The sequence below is a fragment of the Camarhynchus parvulus genome, chromosome 4 (assembly GCF_901933205.1).
Source record: "Camarhynchus parvulus chromosome 4, STF_HiC, whole genome shotgun sequence".
Taxonomy (NCBI): domain Eukaryota; kingdom Metazoa; phylum Chordata; class Aves; order Passeriformes; family Thraupidae; genus Camarhynchus; species Camarhynchus parvulus.
In genome coordinates, this window is record NC_044574.1 from 12,764,407 (window position 1) to 12,786,622 (window position 22,216).

The 22,216-nt window shown below is 39.5% G+C and overlaps 1 protein-coding gene across 1 annotated transcript in view; it reads left to right on the forward strand.

The window, feature by feature from the left end:
• C4H4orf50 (chromosome 4 C4orf50 homolog) overlaps window positions 1–21,852 on the forward strand; it is a 73,191-nt gene extending 51,339 nt beyond the window's left edge. The window contains exon 11 of the mRNA XM_030948440.1: window positions 21,630–21,852. Within this exon, the coding sequence (XP_030804300.1) occupies window positions 21,630–21,683 (54 nt within the window). The 3' untranslated portion in view covers window positions 21,684–21,852. The remainder of the gene's footprint in view (window positions 1–21,629) is intronic.
• The last annotated feature ends 364 nt before the right edge of the window (window positions 21,853–22,216 follow it).

Consider the following 22,216-nt stretch of genomic DNA (forward strand, 5'->3'; position numbering starts at 1 on the left):
AATTTTTCAATTTTTCATACAAAATCTTTAGTCTCTGACTATATTCCATAGCTTATTCAACAGATGGAAATTTTATTTTTTTAGAACATCTTTAATTTAATTTAACAACCTACCTTTTCTAGCAGAGGTATCTTTAAATCTACCTCAGGTAAAATGGAAAACTGCCTTGGCAAATACAATACTGTAGTCAATAGAAGAGAGAGCTAGTGATGAAGAAAACTAGTTGTCTTGGGTAAAATCAAAAATTCTGTAAGTGCTGATGGACACTACTTCCTTTTTTTTTTTAATAAGAAGTATTTGGTTCACATTCTAATCCTTAAATTGCACTCAGATTGCATGTGTTGGTCTGAGTGTTTAGTTTACACTTTTGAAATTAATCCCCTGCTCATTCCCTCTGCTGCAGTATAGATAAAATAGTGCAGTAGCAAAACTAATTTCTTTTAAGTGACTCTGTACTGAAAAATGCTTTCCAGATGCTGATGGTTTTCAGTTCATCAGACCAGACTAAAGCCATTCCAAAATCAAGCCCCAAAACTTGTCCAGTGTGTCTACTGAGTCCTTAATACCATCTTTCTGTTCTCTGTGCTCCTATGGCATTTCATTAATTGCTAAGTTAGACAAAGCACAACATATGAATGGTAATTTTACATTTTTACTGTACTTTAGCTGTTTTTGTAGTCACTAAAGGTAACTTCAAACACCTCAGTAGGTCAGGCTATATGATGACAATCTTGTTTTCAATGCCTCTACCAAAATATTTTAAAATTGCCAAAGGAAAAAATTTCCTTTCTCCCAAATGTTTTTTTTGCAAAATAGTAAATGCCTTTAAAAGCAGACATTTGCTAAGAAAAAAGACCAAACAAAACAGAATCTCATAATCAAATACTTTTTATACAGTTGCAAACATATGGTCCTTGATTATCTTTGTGATAATAATACAATCTTGAAAAAAAGCTGTTGTAGCTTAAATAAGTTTAAATAAAACTTATTTATAAGACAAATAAGTTCTGTGCTTTTCGTAGCACAGAATAGCCCCTGTTAAAGTCAATAGTGAAATGCAGTCCAGTTAGGCAGGATCAAAGCCTGAAGGAATACATAATTTCCTTCTTACTTGTGATGCTCTTCATAAAACATTCAATTTTCACCCTTTGTGCATAAGTAGAGGCTCCTGAGAGAGAGCTTTGTTCCAGCATCAGGAGCACACTGCTCTGTCTCTGGTTGCAAAACTCCTTTAATCTGGAGGTGACAAACAGGAGAGATTAATGGCTTCAATTTGGGCACACAGAGCCACATGGATTCTTTAACAAAGGCACAACATGATTGCCTGAATTTAAGAAAGAAAATATTGTCTTGTTTCATGAGTATAAAATATACATTATTAGATAGCTTCAGATATTTTTGACATCTCCACAGAGATGGGAATGCTCTGTACACTACAGTGCCATATCAGCAAAACTGCTTAAGTGTATGTTTAGGGAAATTTCATGAACTTCAATAGCAGAAGGCAGTTCACTAAAGGTGTAGATAAACTGAGGGGTTGGGCAGGTGTTTAAACATTGGAGCAGTTACATCATTGTTTTTACAAGAAGACAGTCAAGACTCTGAGAACCTGAGTGATTTCTCCAACAATTTCCAAGAAGTCTGGGGGTAAGAAAGAAGCTGAACCAAATTTTCTTGTGCTTTATACCCCAGATTAGACTCAAGAGTGACCTAGAAAATCACCCTAAAATGTAGATGATGTCAACATTGCTATTTGTTGGTGCAAATCCTGGTAGAACAGGAAAAAAAATCCAGTATTTGTTACCACGAGGGCCTTTTATTATGCATCTTTTTAGATGGATGTTTTGGATAAGATATTTTAGGCTAGTTTTATCAGTGAAAGTGAGGGAAACTTTTAACACAAAAATACATTTTAAAAGTTTCAGTCATTCCTTTGATATATCTATGTATATTTTTCCTTGTATTTGTGTTGTTTTTAGAGAGTATTTGACCCTTTTCTGCAAAAGATGAGAAAGACAGGCTAGAATTTTCAGGGAGGTTGCAGAAATGATGTTGATAGATTTTAATTGAGGGCCAGTGTGTTCTCCTCTTTGATACAACCTTTCCTTAAGTCAATTAAAATAAAAGGCTTAGAACACAGGAGGGTGCAGAGAGGTGAGAAGAAATGATGTATGGTCATATTAGCTGGAGAGGTGTAATATTCATTTGCAAAGCCACAAGGGAATGCAATGATGATGGGACAAAAAAACCTCCTCTCCTCTGTTATGCTGGGGCATAGGAGGATTTTTCCTTGATGGTTTGTGTGAGTGTTGCAAGAAAATGCAGTGAAGACTTTCTGAAGATTAACTTGTGACGTGTGAGACTGAAACCAAGAAACATTAAGCACCATTCAGGCCTCTGTGAAGGTGTGACACACTCAGCACTTTTATAAAACCAGGCCATTTAATTATAGCTGGGAGGTTAGGGAATGTGAGTTTTAAAAATCTTAGCCAAAAGCCTTAAAATATCAAAGGGAAGTAAATGTAAAAGTTAGAAGTGTGAAGCTGACATATGGTGCAATCATTCTTGGGTTGGTGTCAATTATGCAGGTTGATTGGAATGAAATAGAACTCTGACAATACTGGGAAAGGAGGTGGATGGACCCAATGTAATCAGCTTCTCCCCTCTGCAGCCTCAGCTGGATGTTTTTGAAATAAGTGTTTCTGTTGGAAAATGGCTGTGGACTAACAAAATTTTTTAATGGATTTGTGAGGGCCTATCTTTCCTATTCTGTCTACAGACTGCAATTGAAACCATGAGAAGGAAAAGGCCAAGTGCAGGAGATATAAAGCTCTTTGTTAGGTAAATCACCAACAGTAAGAAATCAAAGCTAAAAAACCAACAACGCAACAAAAAACCCCAAATGCAACTGACCATGTGATGATAGAGCTTTCCAGTCTGAGAATCCCTTAAGCTTTCTGCTCTGTGACACTCCAAGGCCAGAACAGATTCTGCATTTTGTGTCAAGACTGCAGTGATGATATTCTTACAGTGGATTTAGTTCATCCCCATCAGTTCTTCCACTGATGCTGGTGGAGGTTTTTATAGTGCATGGCTTTGGGGCACTATACTTTGAAGCTCAGTTCCCCTCCTTCCTGAAAATAGAATAGTAATCCTGCTGCCTTTGGGAGAAGAAGTTGGCTCAGAGAAGAATTATATTAGCATGCAATATTAAAAAATATAAAAATAAAGAAGAAACTTGCTTGAGAGAGAACAATGAACACTCATTTGCTGTCTCATGGAGACATTTTGTGACTCTGTGGAAGATCACCATATGACTTAGATGCTGCTGAAGACTCCCTTGAGGCCCCACTGTTTTGTCTCTTTAGCTTGAATGATTACTTAGAATGAGAATTCTTTGCTTGTCCTGCACCTGAAGCAATTAAAACTGGATAGAACTACTCATGTTTTTCTGATCTGTGATCATGTGTGCCCTCTCAGGCAGTTTGTGCAGCATTAATGGAGGAAACATCAACATTAAACTATATTTTCTGGCTGAAATTCTTACAGGAGCTAATCCTGTGTTTTAATAAGAAATGAGAAAAAGAAAACAAAAAAATTACCTCAGTTCCCCAGTACCTCCCTCCATGCCTAACCTTCATGTCACCATCCTGGTTGTGGGAGCAGCTTTCATCCTTGGATTCAGGAGCAATGTCTTCTCTTGGCTACAGAAGAGCTCTCAAGGAAGCATCTAAATGTGTTGTTGATCTCTTATGAACTTGTGGCAGACTGCTGGCAAGCAGATCCCTAGTTGAATGAAAGTCATTGACTCTTAAAAAGAACCTATTAAGTACAGGAAAATAAAAAGCAAATTGAGGATGTCTCTGTGTTTAATGTTGCATTAGCTGGATAATTTGTTCTGAATGTTCTTCTTGTTGAAGTATTGTAGAGATCTAAATAATCTGCAAATCTGGTCAAGAACTCTAGTTTCTCCAAGATGCTAATAAATTGGCCAACCATAGTATAAAATATACATTAGTCTTAGGACCTCATGAAGAAGCTTAATTGTGTGCTAAACTGAAAACAGAAAATAAACAGCAAGTTTAAATAGTGTTGTCATAATATATTGCATGACATACTCTAGAGATAAGTGTTTTTGGAAAAGGAGAGGAAATGGGATAAATGTAACATCATGAGTAGAGTACATATGAATTTCATAGACTATTAATCTTTAATCTTTAGACTTCCTATTTAAGCCTGCAAATACATTAATCCAGGCATCAGCTCTTCTCTGCTATCTTGATCATGCAGGTCACAGATGTTGCTATAGTAACCTTGCATTACCAATGCAAAGACAGTGAAGGATCTGGCTATCTAGATAAATAAAATAATTGAGGGGTGCTTGCAACAGCATTCTGCTTAACGTTATGCTTAGATCCATTGAATGAGCACTTGGTCCTGCATGGATTAGGGCCTTGCCTTGAGGAGTGTGAGAAAGGCTGGCTCTTGAAGGCAATTTCCTGTGAAACAGGTCAGTAATTAGAGAGATGCTCTTCCCTGGGAAGGCCCAGGATTTGTGTCACAGCTGATGTTCATTTGTTCCAGTTGTCAGTCACATTGTCAGAAGACAGGCTGCCATGGATCCTGGGTGTGGAACTTGCTCTCTGGATGCAGATGTTGTTTAGATGTTTTGAAAAGCAAGAAAAGGTGTTTTCTGTGAAGCTGAGGTAAGCCCATCTTGTTGAATGCAGTTGTTGAAGACACAGCCCAGTGCTAGTGGGGACCAGACACTTTGTCTTACAGGAGAAACAACCTGATTATAGAGTGGTTTGTACAGGCATCATTAAATGCTCGTGCTGGTCTCTCATGGGGACTTGATGACAAAGGAATGAGAATTTTCAAGTGAGAAGCAACAAAATTCTGAATCAGATTTGCCTGTGAGTTGAATATTTCTCCAAGTTACTCTGTGGGCTTGAACCCCCAAAGAAACTTTGCAGTATTTTGGTTTGTAGAGTACCCATGTGAACTCTACAGGCAGAAAAATCCTGACTTGTGTACTTTTCTTGTACAGTGAGGAAGCTTCCTGTGAGAGGTGTTTGCTTTTACCTTGCCTCTGAGTTTTCAGAAAGCATTTCTTTCTTGTAGGAAATTCTTGTAGAAAGTTTGAGGCTTTTTTTTGGTTTTAGGTAAGTATGGCCACTGGGTTTAAAAGTAATGCAAGAATGCAGATAAATAGAGGCAATAGTGAGTATAGACATCATGGAGTAATGATGATTTCTCCATTTTCATTGGAAACCAAGCCTAAAAATACTCCTGTAGCCATAGCTCATCTATGCTACCGATTGAATTTGCTGGCTAAGCCTGTAAAATACCACTTGAGCCTAAACCAGTGAAATAAGGGAAGAGTTAAAATTCTAGTCTCCTGTGAGCCTTTGTTCAACCTTCAGTGCTACAAAGGAAATCTCTCATTGCTCAGAAGGCTCCCAACTCTTTTCCTTTTTGTGTGGCCCTGAAAAGGCAGATCAGTTTTGCTGCTTGCTTTATTGAGACTGTCAGCCCGCTCCTGCCGAGAGGCTGCTGCTGGCCTGGCAGCTTTCTGCAGGGGGAACAAGGGAAAGAAAGATTCTGCATCAGAAATTCCACTTGTGTTGCTCTCCTTGCCTCCTTCCCAGCACAAAGGTGCTTTTGTTTGTGCTCAAGAACCAACTAAGAAAGTTTGGCCGTGAAATGAGCTCTCCTCTGGAGAAAGGGGAAGGGGTGGAACATGTGGCATGCAGCCTGAGACACAAACTTGTGCCCACTCCCTCCTCCAGTCATGGGCTAGAGATGGCTGTTGCATTAGCTGACTGTTGTGTTACTTCACACAGCTGCAGGGCAGCTCATGAGACAGCAGTTGCTGGTTTGAATCCTTGAAGAAGTAATTTAATAAGTTGGAATATTTTATTCTTATTCTGTGATGTAATTAGATAAGAGAAAACTTGACCAAAAAAAGTGCTTCCCCCTTGCTGGTGGGACACAGGGAATATTTGGGTATTTTTAATTTGCTCACATTGGTATTTTTTTCAATTCAGAGTATTTGCTGCTGCCAAAAGTGGGAGAGAAGAAAAACACTTCCCCTGACACTCACTTAGGCTTCTCAAGGTGGGCATTACTTCAGTAGACTGAATAATGTTAGACTCCTGAAAATAAAAATTGATACACTATACACTGTAGGAGTGTACACCCCGGTGTACACTCTTACAGTGTGTAGTGTATCAATCTCTGCTGATAAAATCAGTTCTGCCCCTGAAAAGATCTTATCCATGTTGCTTGTTTCTTGTGTAACCAAGGATTTGCAGGATTAGGGAAGTATCCACATTGTTTTTCTTCCTGTCAGAGACTAGGGAGTTTTTTGTGTATTAGTCTTACATAAATGTAGCCTTGCACCAGGCGCTGCTGGGCACATTTCAGGGTTTAGGCTCCAGAGAGAAGAGGATAGATATGGCCCCTACATCCAAGGCAGTGGGTGGTTTTACATATTTTGAAGTGAAGATAGAATGTGTAATGCCTCCATAAGAAATGTTAGTTAGGTGAGGGTTCCTAGAAGTTGCCCAGTGTCATTCTTTATGGGCTTGGTGTCCTTTCTCAGTCTCAGGTCTATGGAATTTGCAGGATAATCAGCCACATAGTCCCAATGACTTGGTAGGATCAAGCAAAGGTGTGGGAATACAGAATGTCTGCATAATTAGCTGGGACAATTTATTTCTGGCTTTTTGGCTAAAAATGGCTCAGAGAGCTGACCTTTGAATCTGGTGACCAATACTGCAAGTTAAATACTGGCTTGGGGATGACTGGAGAGAAAGCACAGTCATTCTGTTCCTCATTGTGCACAGATGTGAGAAACGGAAGGAGCTGTGGTCTGGGGAGCTGCTTTCCATCAGAGGAACATACCAGTTGGACTAGTTTATCCCAGGGCTGCTGCTGAATCTTCAAAAGACATCACATAAAAATCTATTTATAATGGAGTGAGGAAGGGTGGGAAGAAATAAAGTGTGAACAAGCCATTTATTTAAAAATTAGTTCATGCTTTCAGCAAAGTTCTGGTTTTCCCTGTGAGCCTGCCAGCATCCCTTAATTCATATCACTTAGAATAAAATGACTTCTGGGTGTATGGAAGGTTTGAATTGTCTTTTCTGTATCACTAAATAATGATTGCTTGGGGAGATAGGAAATGTAAATTGAAAATGAATGAGGTATTGCTGGTAATATGTTAGAAGCATTATCTCCAACCTGAGACCTTCAGTAAAAAGAGAAGGTCATCTTTAATCGTTAAAGAGCACTGCAGCAGGTACTTGTATTTTAACTTTTCCTCTTTTTTGAGTTGAATTTTCTCCTCATAACCACTTCTGAGGAAGCATGTGCCATGACTTCTTAGATTGCCTAAATTACATTCTTTTGTTGTAGTTTATGAGACAGAGGATGCAGGGGATCTGTACTTTGCTGAATGACTGAACTTCACTAGTTTTCTGGAAATGTGAAATTTTTCCCTTTGCTTTCTTTTTCTGAAAAAAGTCTCACTTTCTTTTTCTGAAAAAAATCTCACTTTCTACAATTTGTATCTGAACAATTCAAGCCATGAAAATATTAAGCCTCATATTTATGTTCCTGGATATTTTTTCTTTTCTTCTAGATACATCATTACAACTCCCCTTAAATTACTCTGAGTCAGGCAGCAGTGTAGAAGAGATACTAACTGGCCCCATGAAGTATCCCTTGTGCTTTGCTGAATGGCAGAGGATGTGTTTCTTAAACCTGAGCCTCATTTTTAACATGTAGAAAACAGGGCTGATATTACTGATGGTAACAGTGAATAATGCAGTGAATTCTGATCATCTGGGGCAAGATTTACTGGACAAATGTGCTGGATGGAGAGGAGTATGGCCTGCCTCAAACTCCCCTCCAAATATTCCCAATGAGAGCAGCAAACTGAAGGCAGATGGAGACTTCTCTGTCTTGCTGAAGAGAAGTGGGACTGGTTGTAGTGGGTGTCCTTGTAAACCTCCTGGTCTGTCTTCCCATGGAGCAAGGGGGAATCTCTGAAGCCTTGTGTCTCCTGGGGCTGCAGCAGCTTGGCACTTCTGAAGTTAGTGGTATTAACCATCCACCAGTGAAGTGCATAAACAACAGTGGGATTTGCTATTTAATTGAACTCTGCTTTTCTAGCTGTTAATTATACTCCTTGTATGGTTTTTCATGTTTAGCTGTATCATTACGCTTAACAGAATGTTTGTTGTTACCTGCTGGGATTTTGAATAATTCACAGTATTAACATGCAATTAGGGACCATCACAAGTTCTCCCTGGAGAAACCCAAAAGTTGCTTTCCTAGTTTTGTGTATTTGAAGATGGGTGGAAGGCAGGTTCTGGCTTCTGTGGTCCTTTATCAGAAAGAAAATTTTGAATCAGCCAATAAAATTAAAGTATGCATCTCAAGAGTATAATATGCACAGTATATTTGAAATATTTTTATGAAATTACTTGCCAAGCTGGAAATAACCCAAGTAAATTAGCCCTGGACCTCTGTAAACAGCAGTGGGTTGTACTTACAGTTAATTGTTTTCACAGATGTAGTCAATGACAACATTGTGTTTATCCTATGGCAGTGTTACTGCAGCTCTCAATTTCATTTCGTTTCCTTTTCTAAATGGATGGGTTTACGGAATCTAAAAATAAAATCTTATTTTCCCATCATTACAGGGATTTTCTTACATGGGTTTTGTGAGTTGCCCTAGAAACAAGAAAACACTGAAGTTAGGTCAGAAAACTAAGTGTCACGCCAGCCATTGTTGTTTCGGTTTCTTTGGTTCCATCATAATATTGGATAAATTTTGTGGCTGAGGAGTCCAGCTGACAGTTGGTGCTGGCAGGTGGCTTCTGAACAAAGATAGGTGTGGCATATTTCTTTTGATGAGAGGAAGGTCAGTGGAAATATTAGATGGTGAAAAGTGTCCCTCAGCCTGGCGCGTGTTCTGGAGTCGCTGCTCTCTGCCAATGTCTGTGCTTCACTGCTGTCCCAGGTTTGCATTGACTTCACGTAGCCTGTATCAGCCAAGACCTTTCGCAGTGCAAGGATAAAATCTTTATGGCTATCTCCACAGGTATCTATGAGATATATTCTCAATTTTCCAAATGATGAAAACTCTGATCCTCTGAAAGTGAAGCAGACCTGTTTAATGTTAATACAAAGGCAATTGCCAAAGGTTAACTGCCTTCTGAGTACCCAGATTGTTCCCTCCACTCACTACAAGTTCACAATCTGCTTAATATATGCACAGTCAGGGAGAAGCTGTAAATATAATGCTAAAAGCAGACGCTTGGAACTATTGCTCTTGCTTCTCTTCAGCTTATGCAACTGTTTGCAGTAGCTTGTTGCCAACACAACTGTTGTGTCCTAGTACTTTGGGCTTCATCTTCTAAGTCTCCTGAATATGCTGTTCCCATTACAACACTTTGAACAGATCCATGTGAGGAGGTTTTGCAAGACCAAGCCATTAACTGAAAGCCACAAATACATCACCACCTGCTTAATTCATCAGTCTAGAACTGAGCTAGCTCATGAAGTTGTGCCAGCTGGAGTCCTGGCTAAAAAAAACCAAAACCCTGGTAACCAAACATTTTGACCCTCAGAAGCCTAGACCTCAAACTCAGATAGGTCATTCCACTTTCTTCCCTTGCAAATGACCGAAGTTCATTCTTTCAGAGGTTTTCCAATGGGTCTTGCTGACCTTTCAACTGTACCTTTATGTCCACTGATAGCTGTTCTCATCTGCCTATTCCATCTGCAACCACAGCCATCTCCCTGCAGACAGACCCAGAAAATCTCTGACAATAAATAACATTCTTGCTCCACAAGCATTTAAGTCGATTGAAGGTGATGAGGTGATCCAGGAATTCCAGTGTCTGTGCTTGAGGCATAGTGTATTCTCTGGTACTTGTCTGCCACTGTTGATCTCCAAGAACCCCTTATAAAATTATAGCCTAATGCTTTAACAAAGTGTAGGTGGGAAGGATGCATTTTATGTAAATTTAGTCAGGAAGTCTTTGAAACTAATTGCTTAAAGTGAGTGGGGAACGCTGATGGAGTGTGATAGACACAAATTTTTTTCTGCTTTTAGAATAGACAGTGTTGATTAACTGGGCTCAGTATAGCACTGCATATATTAACTAAGCATCCAAGTGCTCATGGATGAGCCTGCTCTGTACATGAACTAAACAGGCCATGCTCTGGATGTTAACACAGATGTGGATTTAGGGAGTTTTGGTGTTACACTTCTGCAGAGAAAATCATTGGTTTTGGTGAACTTGGTATTGACTTATTGTCCTGGCCTAGTGTCAACATTTTATTTGTAAAAATGGAATCAGACAAGAAAAAAAACAAACAAAAAAACCAACCAAACAAAAAACCCCAAACAAACAAACAAAAAAACAAGTATGAAGTCATATCTGCAGAATAGACTATTTCTTCTGAGAAGTCTCAGACTTAGGAGTAATGGGAGGAAAATTCTCCTTCACATATGCTCCTCAGCATCAGTACCCCTGAGAGGTGTCAAAGGCTTGTCTGTCAGTCAGCCTGCTCGTTTACGTGCCAAGTCCTGTTTGGTCTTTCTGGTTTGTGCTTGTTGTGCTGACTTGTCTGTGAGAACAGCCTCTGATCTTTCTTTAGGGCCATTCTGGACACATCCACCATTCTGCAGGCCTGGGCTGCACTCCTTGTTCCCGGTAGATCACCTTGCGTTGTACCCATATTTGCATCCTTATAGAAAGTCAGTGATTCATTTCCACACTAGCTGGAGGCTAGAGTTACAAGTTAGAGTTATGTTCTTGATCTAGACCTGGGATATGCATGCATGTCTACATGTATTTGATAGCTGAATAAAGCACATCACTGTGCCTGCTGCAGCAGGCCAAAATTGCTGTTCTCAGGTATGTATGAGTGTGTCATGGATCTGTGCATGCTTCCTCTCAGCATGAGAGCTGGGCACTTGCTGTTGACTTGTGTTCTGTTCCCTGCAAGATACCTTGACCTAGTTTTAGTGGAGAGAAGATTTTTACAACATCTGAGAGTGGATAGACTATTCCATTCTGTGTCCTGTGGAGGTACATGTGTGAATCCCTGACCACTTCCATGAGCATCTCACTGGGGTGACTGGTGGATGTGTGACAAAATGGAAAAGGTCAAAGGAAAATGCAGAGCAAGAAGCAGCTGCAAATATTTGCTGGAGTGAGCTCACAAGATAACAACTAAGTTTAAAAGATTATATTAAAATACAACTAGTATGAATTAAATCAAAATACCTTATTTCCAGAAACAAAACTAACTTGAATGGATGAGCACTAGTGAATTTAAAAAACAAATCCTCATGAAAATGATCCAGTGTGTCTGTTTGGAAGCACCCTGTGGAGAACATGTCATGATTAGAGGTCTTTGGAAAAATTGATCTTCAGAAGACTGTGGTTTCTGTGGGTCTCCCTTAACAGGAAAAAAAAAAAAGATGGATGTGAGCCTTTGATGAGCAGTGCACAAGGTTAGGTAGCAGTCACAGCATATTCCGCCTTACTTATGTGGGACACAGAGCCAGATGCATCGCTGTTACATAAGCCTGCTGACCTGCATATAGAGCTTTGTGGTAATAGGAGTTTCAGAAAAATAAATCCTATTCAATTTAGCTTACACAAAGACAGAAAATCCAGGTATGTTTACAATGGGAAACTCCACAGAACACATTATTCCCTAAGAGGCTTGGTTTTAAAATTTAAATTGGGAGGGCTCACATGCTTGGGACAAAGAGGATAGGAGAGGAGGCAGTTAATATGATGCAAGATCAGTCTGCTGACTAATGCTACAGTCTGGATATTTGGGGAATGGGACTACAAGTTGTGTTATACACCAGCCATAACAGCCTATTATTCAAGTGGTGCAGCATGAAAAAAGTTCATGCCAATTTGCAGAGGATTTTGATGGATTTGTTTAATTTGACTGTATTATGATTTGAAATGAAAATTAGTATTTTTTCCATTCTTAGTGAATAAAATAGAATACTTTCTGTTGGAAAGGACCTACAACAATCACCTAGTCTGAAGATAATGATATCTTGAACTAGAGACATCAGGCTCTGGGGTCCCCAGCTTGAGGAATTCTGTCTGGATCCTCTGGCTGCCTAGGGTGCCAAGGAGTTACACATTTCCAGGCTTCCAGGCTCTTGTTTCTTTTCTTTCTGCCTGGTGAGCCAACAGAGAGCTGGCAGCCTTGGAGTTGATGGGCAGAGATACTCTGCTCTGAGTTTCTTGGCATCCTGCCTAATGAGATCTGTAGAAGAGCCAGCAGCTTAGGAGCTCTGCAATCTCTGAGATAATCCTGGAGCAATAACTTCTTTCTAACTCCCACTCTCTGTCAACTTGTCAGAAATACACTTGAAGAGGACCTGGCAGGAAACTGAGTGTGACTTCTGCAGTGTCATCAAAGTCAAATGTGCCATTAAAAATGTTTCTGACCACTTTTAGTAACCCAACACAGAAATCCTAACATGTCACCTGATCCTGGAGGTCCTGCACCCCTTTGCTGCTGATATTGTGGGTACAAAGCTCAAGGAGGCAAAATAGAGGACAAAGAAATAATTACACTATTCCAGTATCTTTGAAGTTGGGATGTGGGTCACCTGCAGCTCTTCACACAGCACCAGCCTGCCTGCAGTCAGATGGCCTACAAACCCCAGCTGTCCTGAAGGTATTGCAAGATGTGATTATTCCAGGAAGGCTCTTGACTGACACAGCAGCTAGAATGATAGTGCTGGCAAAGTAGATGAAATACATGTTGGTATCCTGTGTTTTTTCCCATACTTGCTTTAGGATTGACCCTGAGGTTTGTGTCTGAGTAGAGATACTGGTCCAAACAGTGTGCACAGGAGAATTTTCTGGGCACACATGAGCCCCAAGCATGTACTCAAAATTCAGTAGGTATTGCCAATGTGAGTTATAGCATCCTAAAGGTTGCTGTAATTTATATTTATAATCTACAGCTACAGAATGATGTTTTAGCAGCTGGGGAGCCCTGGAAGGTGAACATCCTCTTGCTTTTCCTAGACATAGAGCTGGGGGATGATGGGCCCTGTGGCTCACTGTCATGACTGTGGCCCCTGCAGGGTGAATTAGGACTAATGATGCAATGCAAAATTGCCCAAATGACAGGGAGAATCTGGGCCACTGTGTTCATCTTGTCTGATTTCCAAATTTTTCAGTGCTCAGGGGGACAGCATTATACCAAAGTTCGAATTCCTGCTATGTAGGTCATATGCTGCATGCTGAATCCTCCATCACAGGGATGAAGCTGGACCAGGGAAGCTTGATTTGCATCTGTAAATATCAATGGGAGTAGCAGATGTTTTTCTTTTACCGAATAATTTCCAAGGAGTTTAATTAGTGATAAAACCATCTAGGCTTTTACTCTTGGTGGTACATTAAAATATGTTGCAGTAACTGCAACTTAACTGCAATGTGTTGCAGTTATTAAACTCTGCAGTATTTAGATTTCTGTGGTTGAGCAAGATTCACTGTTGGTCTGGAGGCTTTGGAAGTGACAAGTGGCTCTGCCATGGAGTATTCAAAAGTACCATCACCCTCCTGATCCTGCAACCACGGCTGTGCATCCTCTGTCTCTGTCTGACACACAAATCTGCAGTGGGTTCATCTGGGAACAGAAAGCTCACAGACTTGTAATGATACTGCTTTGAGTATTATTTTTAAAAATTAAAATCTGACCTACTCTAGCAGTTATTCTGGCATTTTTTGGGACTTTATAAAGATCAGGCAAGGAAAACAAAGCAAAACAGTAATGTTCAAATAGTTGTGTCTTCCTGTTTTGCTTTGGGGTGCAGAGCATCTAGAAATGCTCTTCTTCAGATGCTGCTTAATCTGCTCTGGATGCATATACATCATTATTGCCTGCATGGCTGGAGAGGCTGTGAGATGAAAAATGCTTTGTTGAAATGTGAATTCACTTGCCTGTTTTTCTTAGGCTGATAGCAGCAAGGCAGACCTGCTGATCAGTTACTCCTATGACTGTGCATTTTAGGGGAAGATATTTCTTTGTTACTGCTGCAGCTCTGTTGTAGCAATTAAAAAAAATGTGTCTAAGGAGGAGGCAATAACTCTGAAAGTGTCTTTGATGACTAAACATTATACTTTAAATATGCAGTGTTGCTGCTGATTTTTCCAGTCTCCTGTGAGTCATAAAATCTTGTCTCATATTGAGTGAGCTATTCTTAATGACCTTGACTTAAAAAAAAAAAGCTTGTGACCTCCCCTAAGTCAAATAATTTAAATTAATGGTTTTGTGTAGGATATTTGAAGTGCTTTTCAGATCATTAAAATTCTTGAAGGACAATGGGCAGGTCTGCATTTTCAGGCATCACTGGTGTCCCCAGGACAAAGCCCCTCTGACCCAAAGGGTGCTGTGCCATACATGAATACAGCCCTCAGTCTTGTGTGCAGCTGTTACCATGCAGATGTGAGTGGAACTGCCTGGGAGGCTCATCTAGGAAGGAGGCAGAATGTTCCAGAGTCTGTAGGGCTCAAACAGCCTCCACTTCCAAGGGCCTTATTTTGTCCTGCTCACAATTTGTGCTCTTCAATCCCAGCAGGTTTTTCATATAATCATGGCTGTACTTACAAGGTTCATGGCTGCTACCTATTGCAAATATATCTGTTCCAGTGGTGTTCTACAGCTGCTCTGTGAGCATGATACTGCACACTGCCAGCAGCTAGGAGAGGAGAAAGTTAATATGACACAAGATCAGTTTGCTGACTGATGCTACAGTCCATATATTTGGGGAATGGGACCACAAGATGTGTTGTACACATCTTACCATGATGATTTCTATGTTAAGGGTGCTCCCTGAGAAATTGAAAGGGGAAGGATGTGAAATAAACCACGTTGAACACACTTTTATTGCATTTTTTTCAGGGGAGGGAAGCTGTGGGACTCTTGTGGCTCAATCTGCCTGTTACATTTTCAGCACTGGAAGGAACACCATGTTGTAACTGGGTGCATTACAGTACTAAAGCACACAGTGAATTATATTAGATGTGAAGTATTTGTTGTGGGTTGTTCCTGCTGTCTGTTACTGCAGGTAATTTCTTGATAATGCTCACTTTTTTAACCTCAGCAAAATATGCACATGATGGAGGTTTTCTTCATTTTTGATGTGATAAGATAGTAATTTTGGAATTTACTTTTTCATTTTACTGGGTTACATTATTGTTATGAGATGCTTCTCAAAAGCAATGTGCCTGATACACAGAGGGTACCACTCTGCCATCATATTTGGACATGTCATGCTGTTACTGTCTCTGTAGTATGATGTTAACTCATTTACATTAGCTTTTAAATCTGTTATGATTGTCTTAATGGGAAAAATGTAAATAACATTAAGTTCATGTGCATAATTTACCACAAAAAAAGTGCCTGCATTTAATAAATGCTGTTATGTTTTCAAGGCTAATAAAGGCTTGGAGCTGTCTAAATGAGGCAGTGCCATTATAGGAAAATCAAATCAGCAAAGTAAATGGAGTCCTGTGGAAGTTCCCTTGAATACAAAGGTGTTTTAATTGTTTCTTATTTTAAATTGGAATAAGGCCACTCTTTGATAAGGACTAGCACTGGGTGAAGACTATATTAAAAAAAATCCAGCTGGTTTTTCCTTTTTTATGTGTGTGTTCCAACAATCTGTGATCAGTCTTCAAGGTTTCCTAGTCTTGTCATTTTAAATTGGTGAACTGCCTCATATCGGCACGTTTCACCCTAAGCCTCTTGGCAAACTAACTATCCTTGACTGCATGTTGGAGATTTTGGGTTAGCAATTGATCTCAGAAGTGTGTGTGTATGTTACTGCTGCCTGCCTGCAAAGTTGTGGAATATCTGATGAGTTGGAGGTTAGACATCAGGGATCTTCTGTAGGCATTTACATGTCAGAGCTGCAAAGGATTGCAAGGATATTGTTCTAGAATACATTTTTTGAAAGCAAATATATTATATGTATATTGATAGGCCATTAACAGGAGAAATTAACTCCCAGAATGACATTCAGCAGAGCAGTGAGTTCAACTGTCCCTGCACATTTCTAAGATTCACATTTGCAGGTCCTCTTCACTATGGTTACCCAACCTTAATTAAGACTCCTAAGTTGTTCTTCTCCAAGCAGTGTGAAAATGAGTCTGTGTGTGTGTGACATTTTTATTAAGAGCTCTGTAGCATTAAATAGCAGCACTGCTTGTATTGTTGTATATTGCCCATATTCTACTGTTAATGAAAATAATGTATTTTCCATAGAGTTGAGTAAGACAAGGCTCATTTATCATTCATGAATGCATTTTTCCAGAATTACACCATTAGTTTCATAAGAAAGAAACTGACATAAAGCCAGAGAAATTATGTTGAATGAGATCTATATATGTAACCTTTTCTAGTATTTTATACCTTTATTAAGCACAAGAATGTAGAAATACCTATCATTTTCTAACAGAAGAGAACATAATTTATTTGGGGTTTTCAGTATTCATGGTTGGTTAGTTGGTTGTTGGGTTTTTTCCCCTTGGATGCAATTCCTTTTCTCTGAGATATAGGCAAGCTCTGTTGGCCATTGGTTATACTTGGGGTCAATATGTCTTCATTGAGAGTTTAATGAGATTCACACCTCTAGAGCTGCAAAGTGAATCCATCAAGTAGAAATGCATTTTAGAAGCAGCAATTTGTGAATGAGAAGACTACACTGAATACTATTTGATCTTTTTTTCTTTTTTTACCAAGCACAGAAATCAAATATTTTTGTAAAGACCATGCTCTTAATTATTTAGCATTTCTTTACCAAACAGCTGAGGCATCCCATGTGTATTATTGCAAAATGCACCTTTGCAACCTTTCCTTTCTTGTAATCACTTTCTTTTTTTACAATTTTCCTAGTTGCAAGTAATCAACTTTTTTCTAAATGAAGATGTTTATATTTTAAAGCAAGGTACTATAAAACACATATTAAACAATTTGTGGTAGATAATTTTCTATTAAAGTGTGTGCTTGCCACAGACACATTGATTTTCTGTAATTAATAGAAATTTTTTAATTACTGGATTCTAATAATGATATAAGTTAGACCAAGTAAAATATCTGTAATTACATTATAATATATTAAAGAATAGCACAAGCCCTCTTGCCTGGAATTTTCTCTCATTTGTGCTACTGTAGCTCCTGCATAATGCTAGAAACCAGTGGTGCTTCAGTGGCTCTAAAGAAAGGATAATTTGTGACCCTTGATAAGGGCAGAGGCACGGCACAGTGCTTCTTTTATATTTACAGCAGAAACTCTTTTTAGTTGTTGCATAGGATCTTCTTCAAGTACTTTTTCACAAATAGCAAAAATATGCATTTCTTTGTTGGATATAAAGAAATTTTATTATTCCTTAATTTTTCAGTTTCTTTATATTAAATACCTCTAGTGCTACAAACCAATGAAAATGTGCTGTTTCTGGCCCTGCACATCAGGGCTGAGGTACTGAGCAGCCACTGCTGATTTGAGATGCTTAATGCTGGGCTGCACACTGGGGAAATGTCCCCAGTATGCATTGACTGATATTCTGAAGTCACATTTGAGCAGTTGGAAGTGCATAATAGTCCACCACCCAAACCCACTTCAGATATCAGGCATTATTTAGACATGTTTTTACTGTGGTATCACCATGCCTCATGTCTTCTTTCAGATGACCAAAAGAAAATAACATCCCCCTTTTAATATCTCTGTCTTCTAAATGGAAGGAACTATTTAACTTCAAATGAAACTGTTTAACTTCAAATCCTTTGCATTCATTGCAGGTGGGCTCAATGATCTGAAAGGTCTTTTCCAACCTAAATGAGCACAGGGCCTCTCTGAGATTTTAGGATTGTGTGTACAGTCCTGCAGCTGTTAGTGTTCTTCCTTCCAGATGTTGTTTGTCTTTAAAGTCTCTATATTGGCTTGTTCCTTTCTGACTTTGGTGCACACTCTGAAAGTTTTAGCAAAGCTTTTACTGCTGTACCTTCTTAATGGGAGGAAGATGACTTCCATCCACCTTGTGCTCTGCAGGGGATGGAGACCATGGACCCTGGCAGGGGCATAGAGCTCTGCTCTCCAGGGAGCTGACTGGAGTGGAGGAGTCCAGCAGGACAGCTGTCTTTAGGAGGCGGTCAGCACTAGTTTTCTTCCACCATTATGAGCTCTCTAAGATTCCTTAAAAATGGTATTCTAGATACTTGAGGGAGAAGACTGCTTGTCCTGTGAGAGGAGGCCAAGGGGTCTAGGCTGGTTCACCTGGGGAAGAGACAGATTTGAGAAACACAGAACCACAGAGCAGAGAGTTCCAGGCCCTTCACAGTGATGCATGGTAGAGGGTGAGACACAGTGGGCATAAGATGAAACAAGAGAAGTTCAGATTGGATATAGGAAAAGCATTTCCCTCATGAAGACACCCCAGCAGTGGGACAGGCTGCCCAGGAAGGCTGTGCATTCTCCACCCCAGGAGTTATTCAAGCTTTGATTATGTTAAACCCTGGGCAAACTGCTCTGACTTTGGAACTGACTTTGCTCTGAGTAGGTTCATCTAAATCACCTTCTGAGGTTTTTCCTCTGGTCTTACAATTTCCTGACACTTAGCACAGGATGAACAAGTACAGATATGATGGACTGGGAGCAGCTAGAACAAAGAAATGCTGGTGCCTCCCAGAGATCATAAAAGATTGGGGAACATCAAGTGAGTGCATGAATATGGATCACTGATCTTTGTTATGCTGGAAATTATTTGGTCCTGGCTTAGAGAGCAGTGCACAGTCATCACTTTTATGTTTCAAGGTTTCCTTTGAGGTTCCAATGTCACAGAGGAATCAGTTTTGTTTAATGACCTTCTACATTAGCAGTTTTTTGTGTTGGTGACTAAAATTGATTTTGCTTGTGATGTGAAGGAGCACAAGCCCAGCCTCTGCATCGTTGCTCAACCGTGTGCTTCAGTCCTGCCAAAGAATGGGAGGCCAGCAAATTTCTGAGCATCAGAAATACCCAGGCTGAAACTCTTAGGTACAGTATTGATAAAGACTCAGCTGGATTTTAATCTCTGTGATGTGTGGTTGGAAACTGCACCTTTGTGCTTGAACCCTGGAAATGCTTGGTCGATGCTTTTCTTTGGCAAAGTAACATCATGAAGACCTTTCTTATTTTCCTCAGGCATTTCACAAGAGAGAATTCCTCCCTGACCACAGTAATTACAAAACAATTCAGTAGTGGTTTATGTTCCACACTTCTTAGATAAGTAGTATGAAAAAAATAATAAGAGAAATGTGGAGGATAAATTTGTCAGAGAAATAAAACTGCAAGGAACACAAGGTTTCATAAAGACTTCTGGTGGACAATGAAAGAAGGGGGTGAATAATTCACATAAGAAGGAGCAAGGATAGACAAAGAGGATGAAAAGAATGTGAAAAAGAAAGTGAAGAGTCTGACAGAAGAGACTGAATAATTGGCAGTTAATGTTTCAAGAAAAATATAATAAAAATTGAAGGAAATATTAGCAAATAATCATTTTACATTTGTAAATTTTCTTAGTCTAGCAGTGCATGTTTGACAAATATTCTTTAACCACAATTTTGGAAAATTAGAGAACTTAGTTTAAATTTGAACTGATGGATAACAAAAGTTATGATCACTAAAGTGCAAAAAAATATAGGTTCATTGAATTAATGAAATTTGAATCAGATTTCCATTATTCTGGCCCCACCAGCTTTCAGTGATAGTTTTTCAAGCATAGTTTTCCATGACAATTATCCCTGATACTTTAGGGACATTCTTCCTTTTGAACAAGTCAATAAACTGACAACTGGTAACAGTGGGTAGCTCCTCTGCAACCAGTTGAGGAACTAAAATTGCAACCTCTCTGTCTTCTAAAATAAAAATAAATTTTAGGAGAATCTAGAGACTCACCCTCCTGATCCTCCCCAGAGCTTATGCACAGCAGTAAGATCACAGAAAAGAGACTTCATGTACGACTGGAAGAGACGGGGATGTATTTCAGACTATCCCAAAATACAAGGTTAGCTCTGCTGGTACTAAGTCATACTTTTCTTTGTAATGTTAATTAGAAATGAAAAAGTACCTGATGTCCTGAAAAATCCTTGGAAGGTGTGGATAGCAATGAAAGTGTGTTCTGTTGAGTGTTGTTTTGATTGCGCTTAGGCTACAAAGACATTAAACAAAAAGAAGGTGATTTATGGAGACTCTCGTAGTGTTCCCGTTCTTTGCCTGGAGATAAGAATGAACTGCAGTGGATTTTCTTTGTTTGCAGTACAGCCTGGACTTTTCTAAATGATTCAAGGAAAAGGAATTCCAAACCCAATTTTGTTTGGATGCACCTACGGCAGAAGCAGAATTAATGTATAATGTCTTATGAAGGTTGCAGAAAGCTTCTGGTGTTGTTTTGAATGAAAAGCAGGTCTGAACATTTCCCAGTTTCTGATCCAGGATGGAGAGCTGAACTAGGGAGTATGCAAGGGCCTAAATGCCTCTCATCACTCGGAATCCTTGATGTGCTCCTGCCCAGCTGACACTCTCCTGGCTCAGTGACTGACTCTTACATATCTCACTGGTTTTATGTCCTACAATAATCAATCTAGCTGCTTCTCCAAAAATGTCTTCCCCTTTATTACTTTGCCTTGCTCCTTAGGATTCTTCTTCATTTCTGTTCTTCATGTTTGGAAAAATCTTTCCACCCTGAAGTATAAGCCATGAAGGCTCTTTTCTTTCCTGATTTTAATTTTTCTCTTTTGAGGGGCATGTTGGTGACTGGGATTCATTTTAGTATTGACAGTTAATTACCAGCCATTTATTATAATAATAATTGCAATATAATATTTTTAACAAAATTCTCTATGCTATTATCATCTCCTGTACTCCTGATGTACTAAGATGTGTGTTTCTCCAGTACATATCAAGTTTTAGCTAGAGTTAAGCATGCAGGCAGTGCATCACCGGTTATGTTTAACACTAATAATGACAGCTTCACTGGAAATTGTAAAGCCTGATAAAATCTTTTGCAGGCTTTGAAATTTAATATCTGAGGAAGGACACAAATGTTGAGTATTTCTCTGAGAAGAGTCATAGAAACAGGACTTACTTGGAAAGTTGGATTTGTGATAGCTGCCATCCCATGAGTTGAACTTTATCCATGAGACTTCAGTAGATTCCTGCCAAGTGGGTTATGGTTGGGAAGATGGCAGGGAATGTTTATTTCCATACTGATGAATGGAAGTTTGTCTTGTGTACAAGAAGGACTAGCAAAAGCGAAAAGCATGGAATGTGCTTTTCACCTAAATCAGTAAATCATGTGAGAATGTCTCAACATGTTTTGGACAGTTCAGTTTCTACAATGCGCTGCCATTATGCTGTGTTTGTGTGGAAGCACCTGGGCACACTGCTTCCCAAATGCTTTATTTTGACCTTGGATGAATAACACACAATTCCCTAAATTGTGAAAATACAGATACTTACCTTATGCTTTTCTCCTTTTTTCCCTCCCTTTCTTTTTCTCCTCCTTCCTCTTGTCCAGGGAAGAATGTATCAGTCACACAGAAGAAGCAGTAGAACTCTGAAGGATGGATGAAATGTGGTTTGGCCTGAAGGTGACTGCAGCTGCTCCATTATGGGAAAAAGTGAGAAGTTGCCCTAAGTTGCCATCTGCACCATTTTAGCCACCTGCTGTAGTGGAAGCTGGCCATGGACACCAACCCAATGTGTGGTTTGAGTCTGAGTTTTGTTTTGTTTTCTTGGGATCCCAGTATTTGCATTTTAAAGCAATTATCAAGTTAAGCACAATCTCCATCTTCATGGGTCTGCTTATGCGGATATGCAGTATGTTCAGCCTTGTGTGGCTTTGAGCATCCCTGAAAAAGCCTTTGATCTGAGTTGGGATGTTTAGTATATCTGAGGCTTGAGGTACTTGAGGGTACAAACTGTTTAGCAAATGAGACAGAATGGCATTTTTACCAGGGTAAGCTGGAATTGGGAATGATCTTCATATGTGCTGAGAGGCACTTGGAACATCAAAGTGCTCTGTCCTGATACTCTGAGTATTTCAACCACATGAATAGACCACACTGAATTTAACTTTCAGATAAAGCACTTGCAGGCACATGT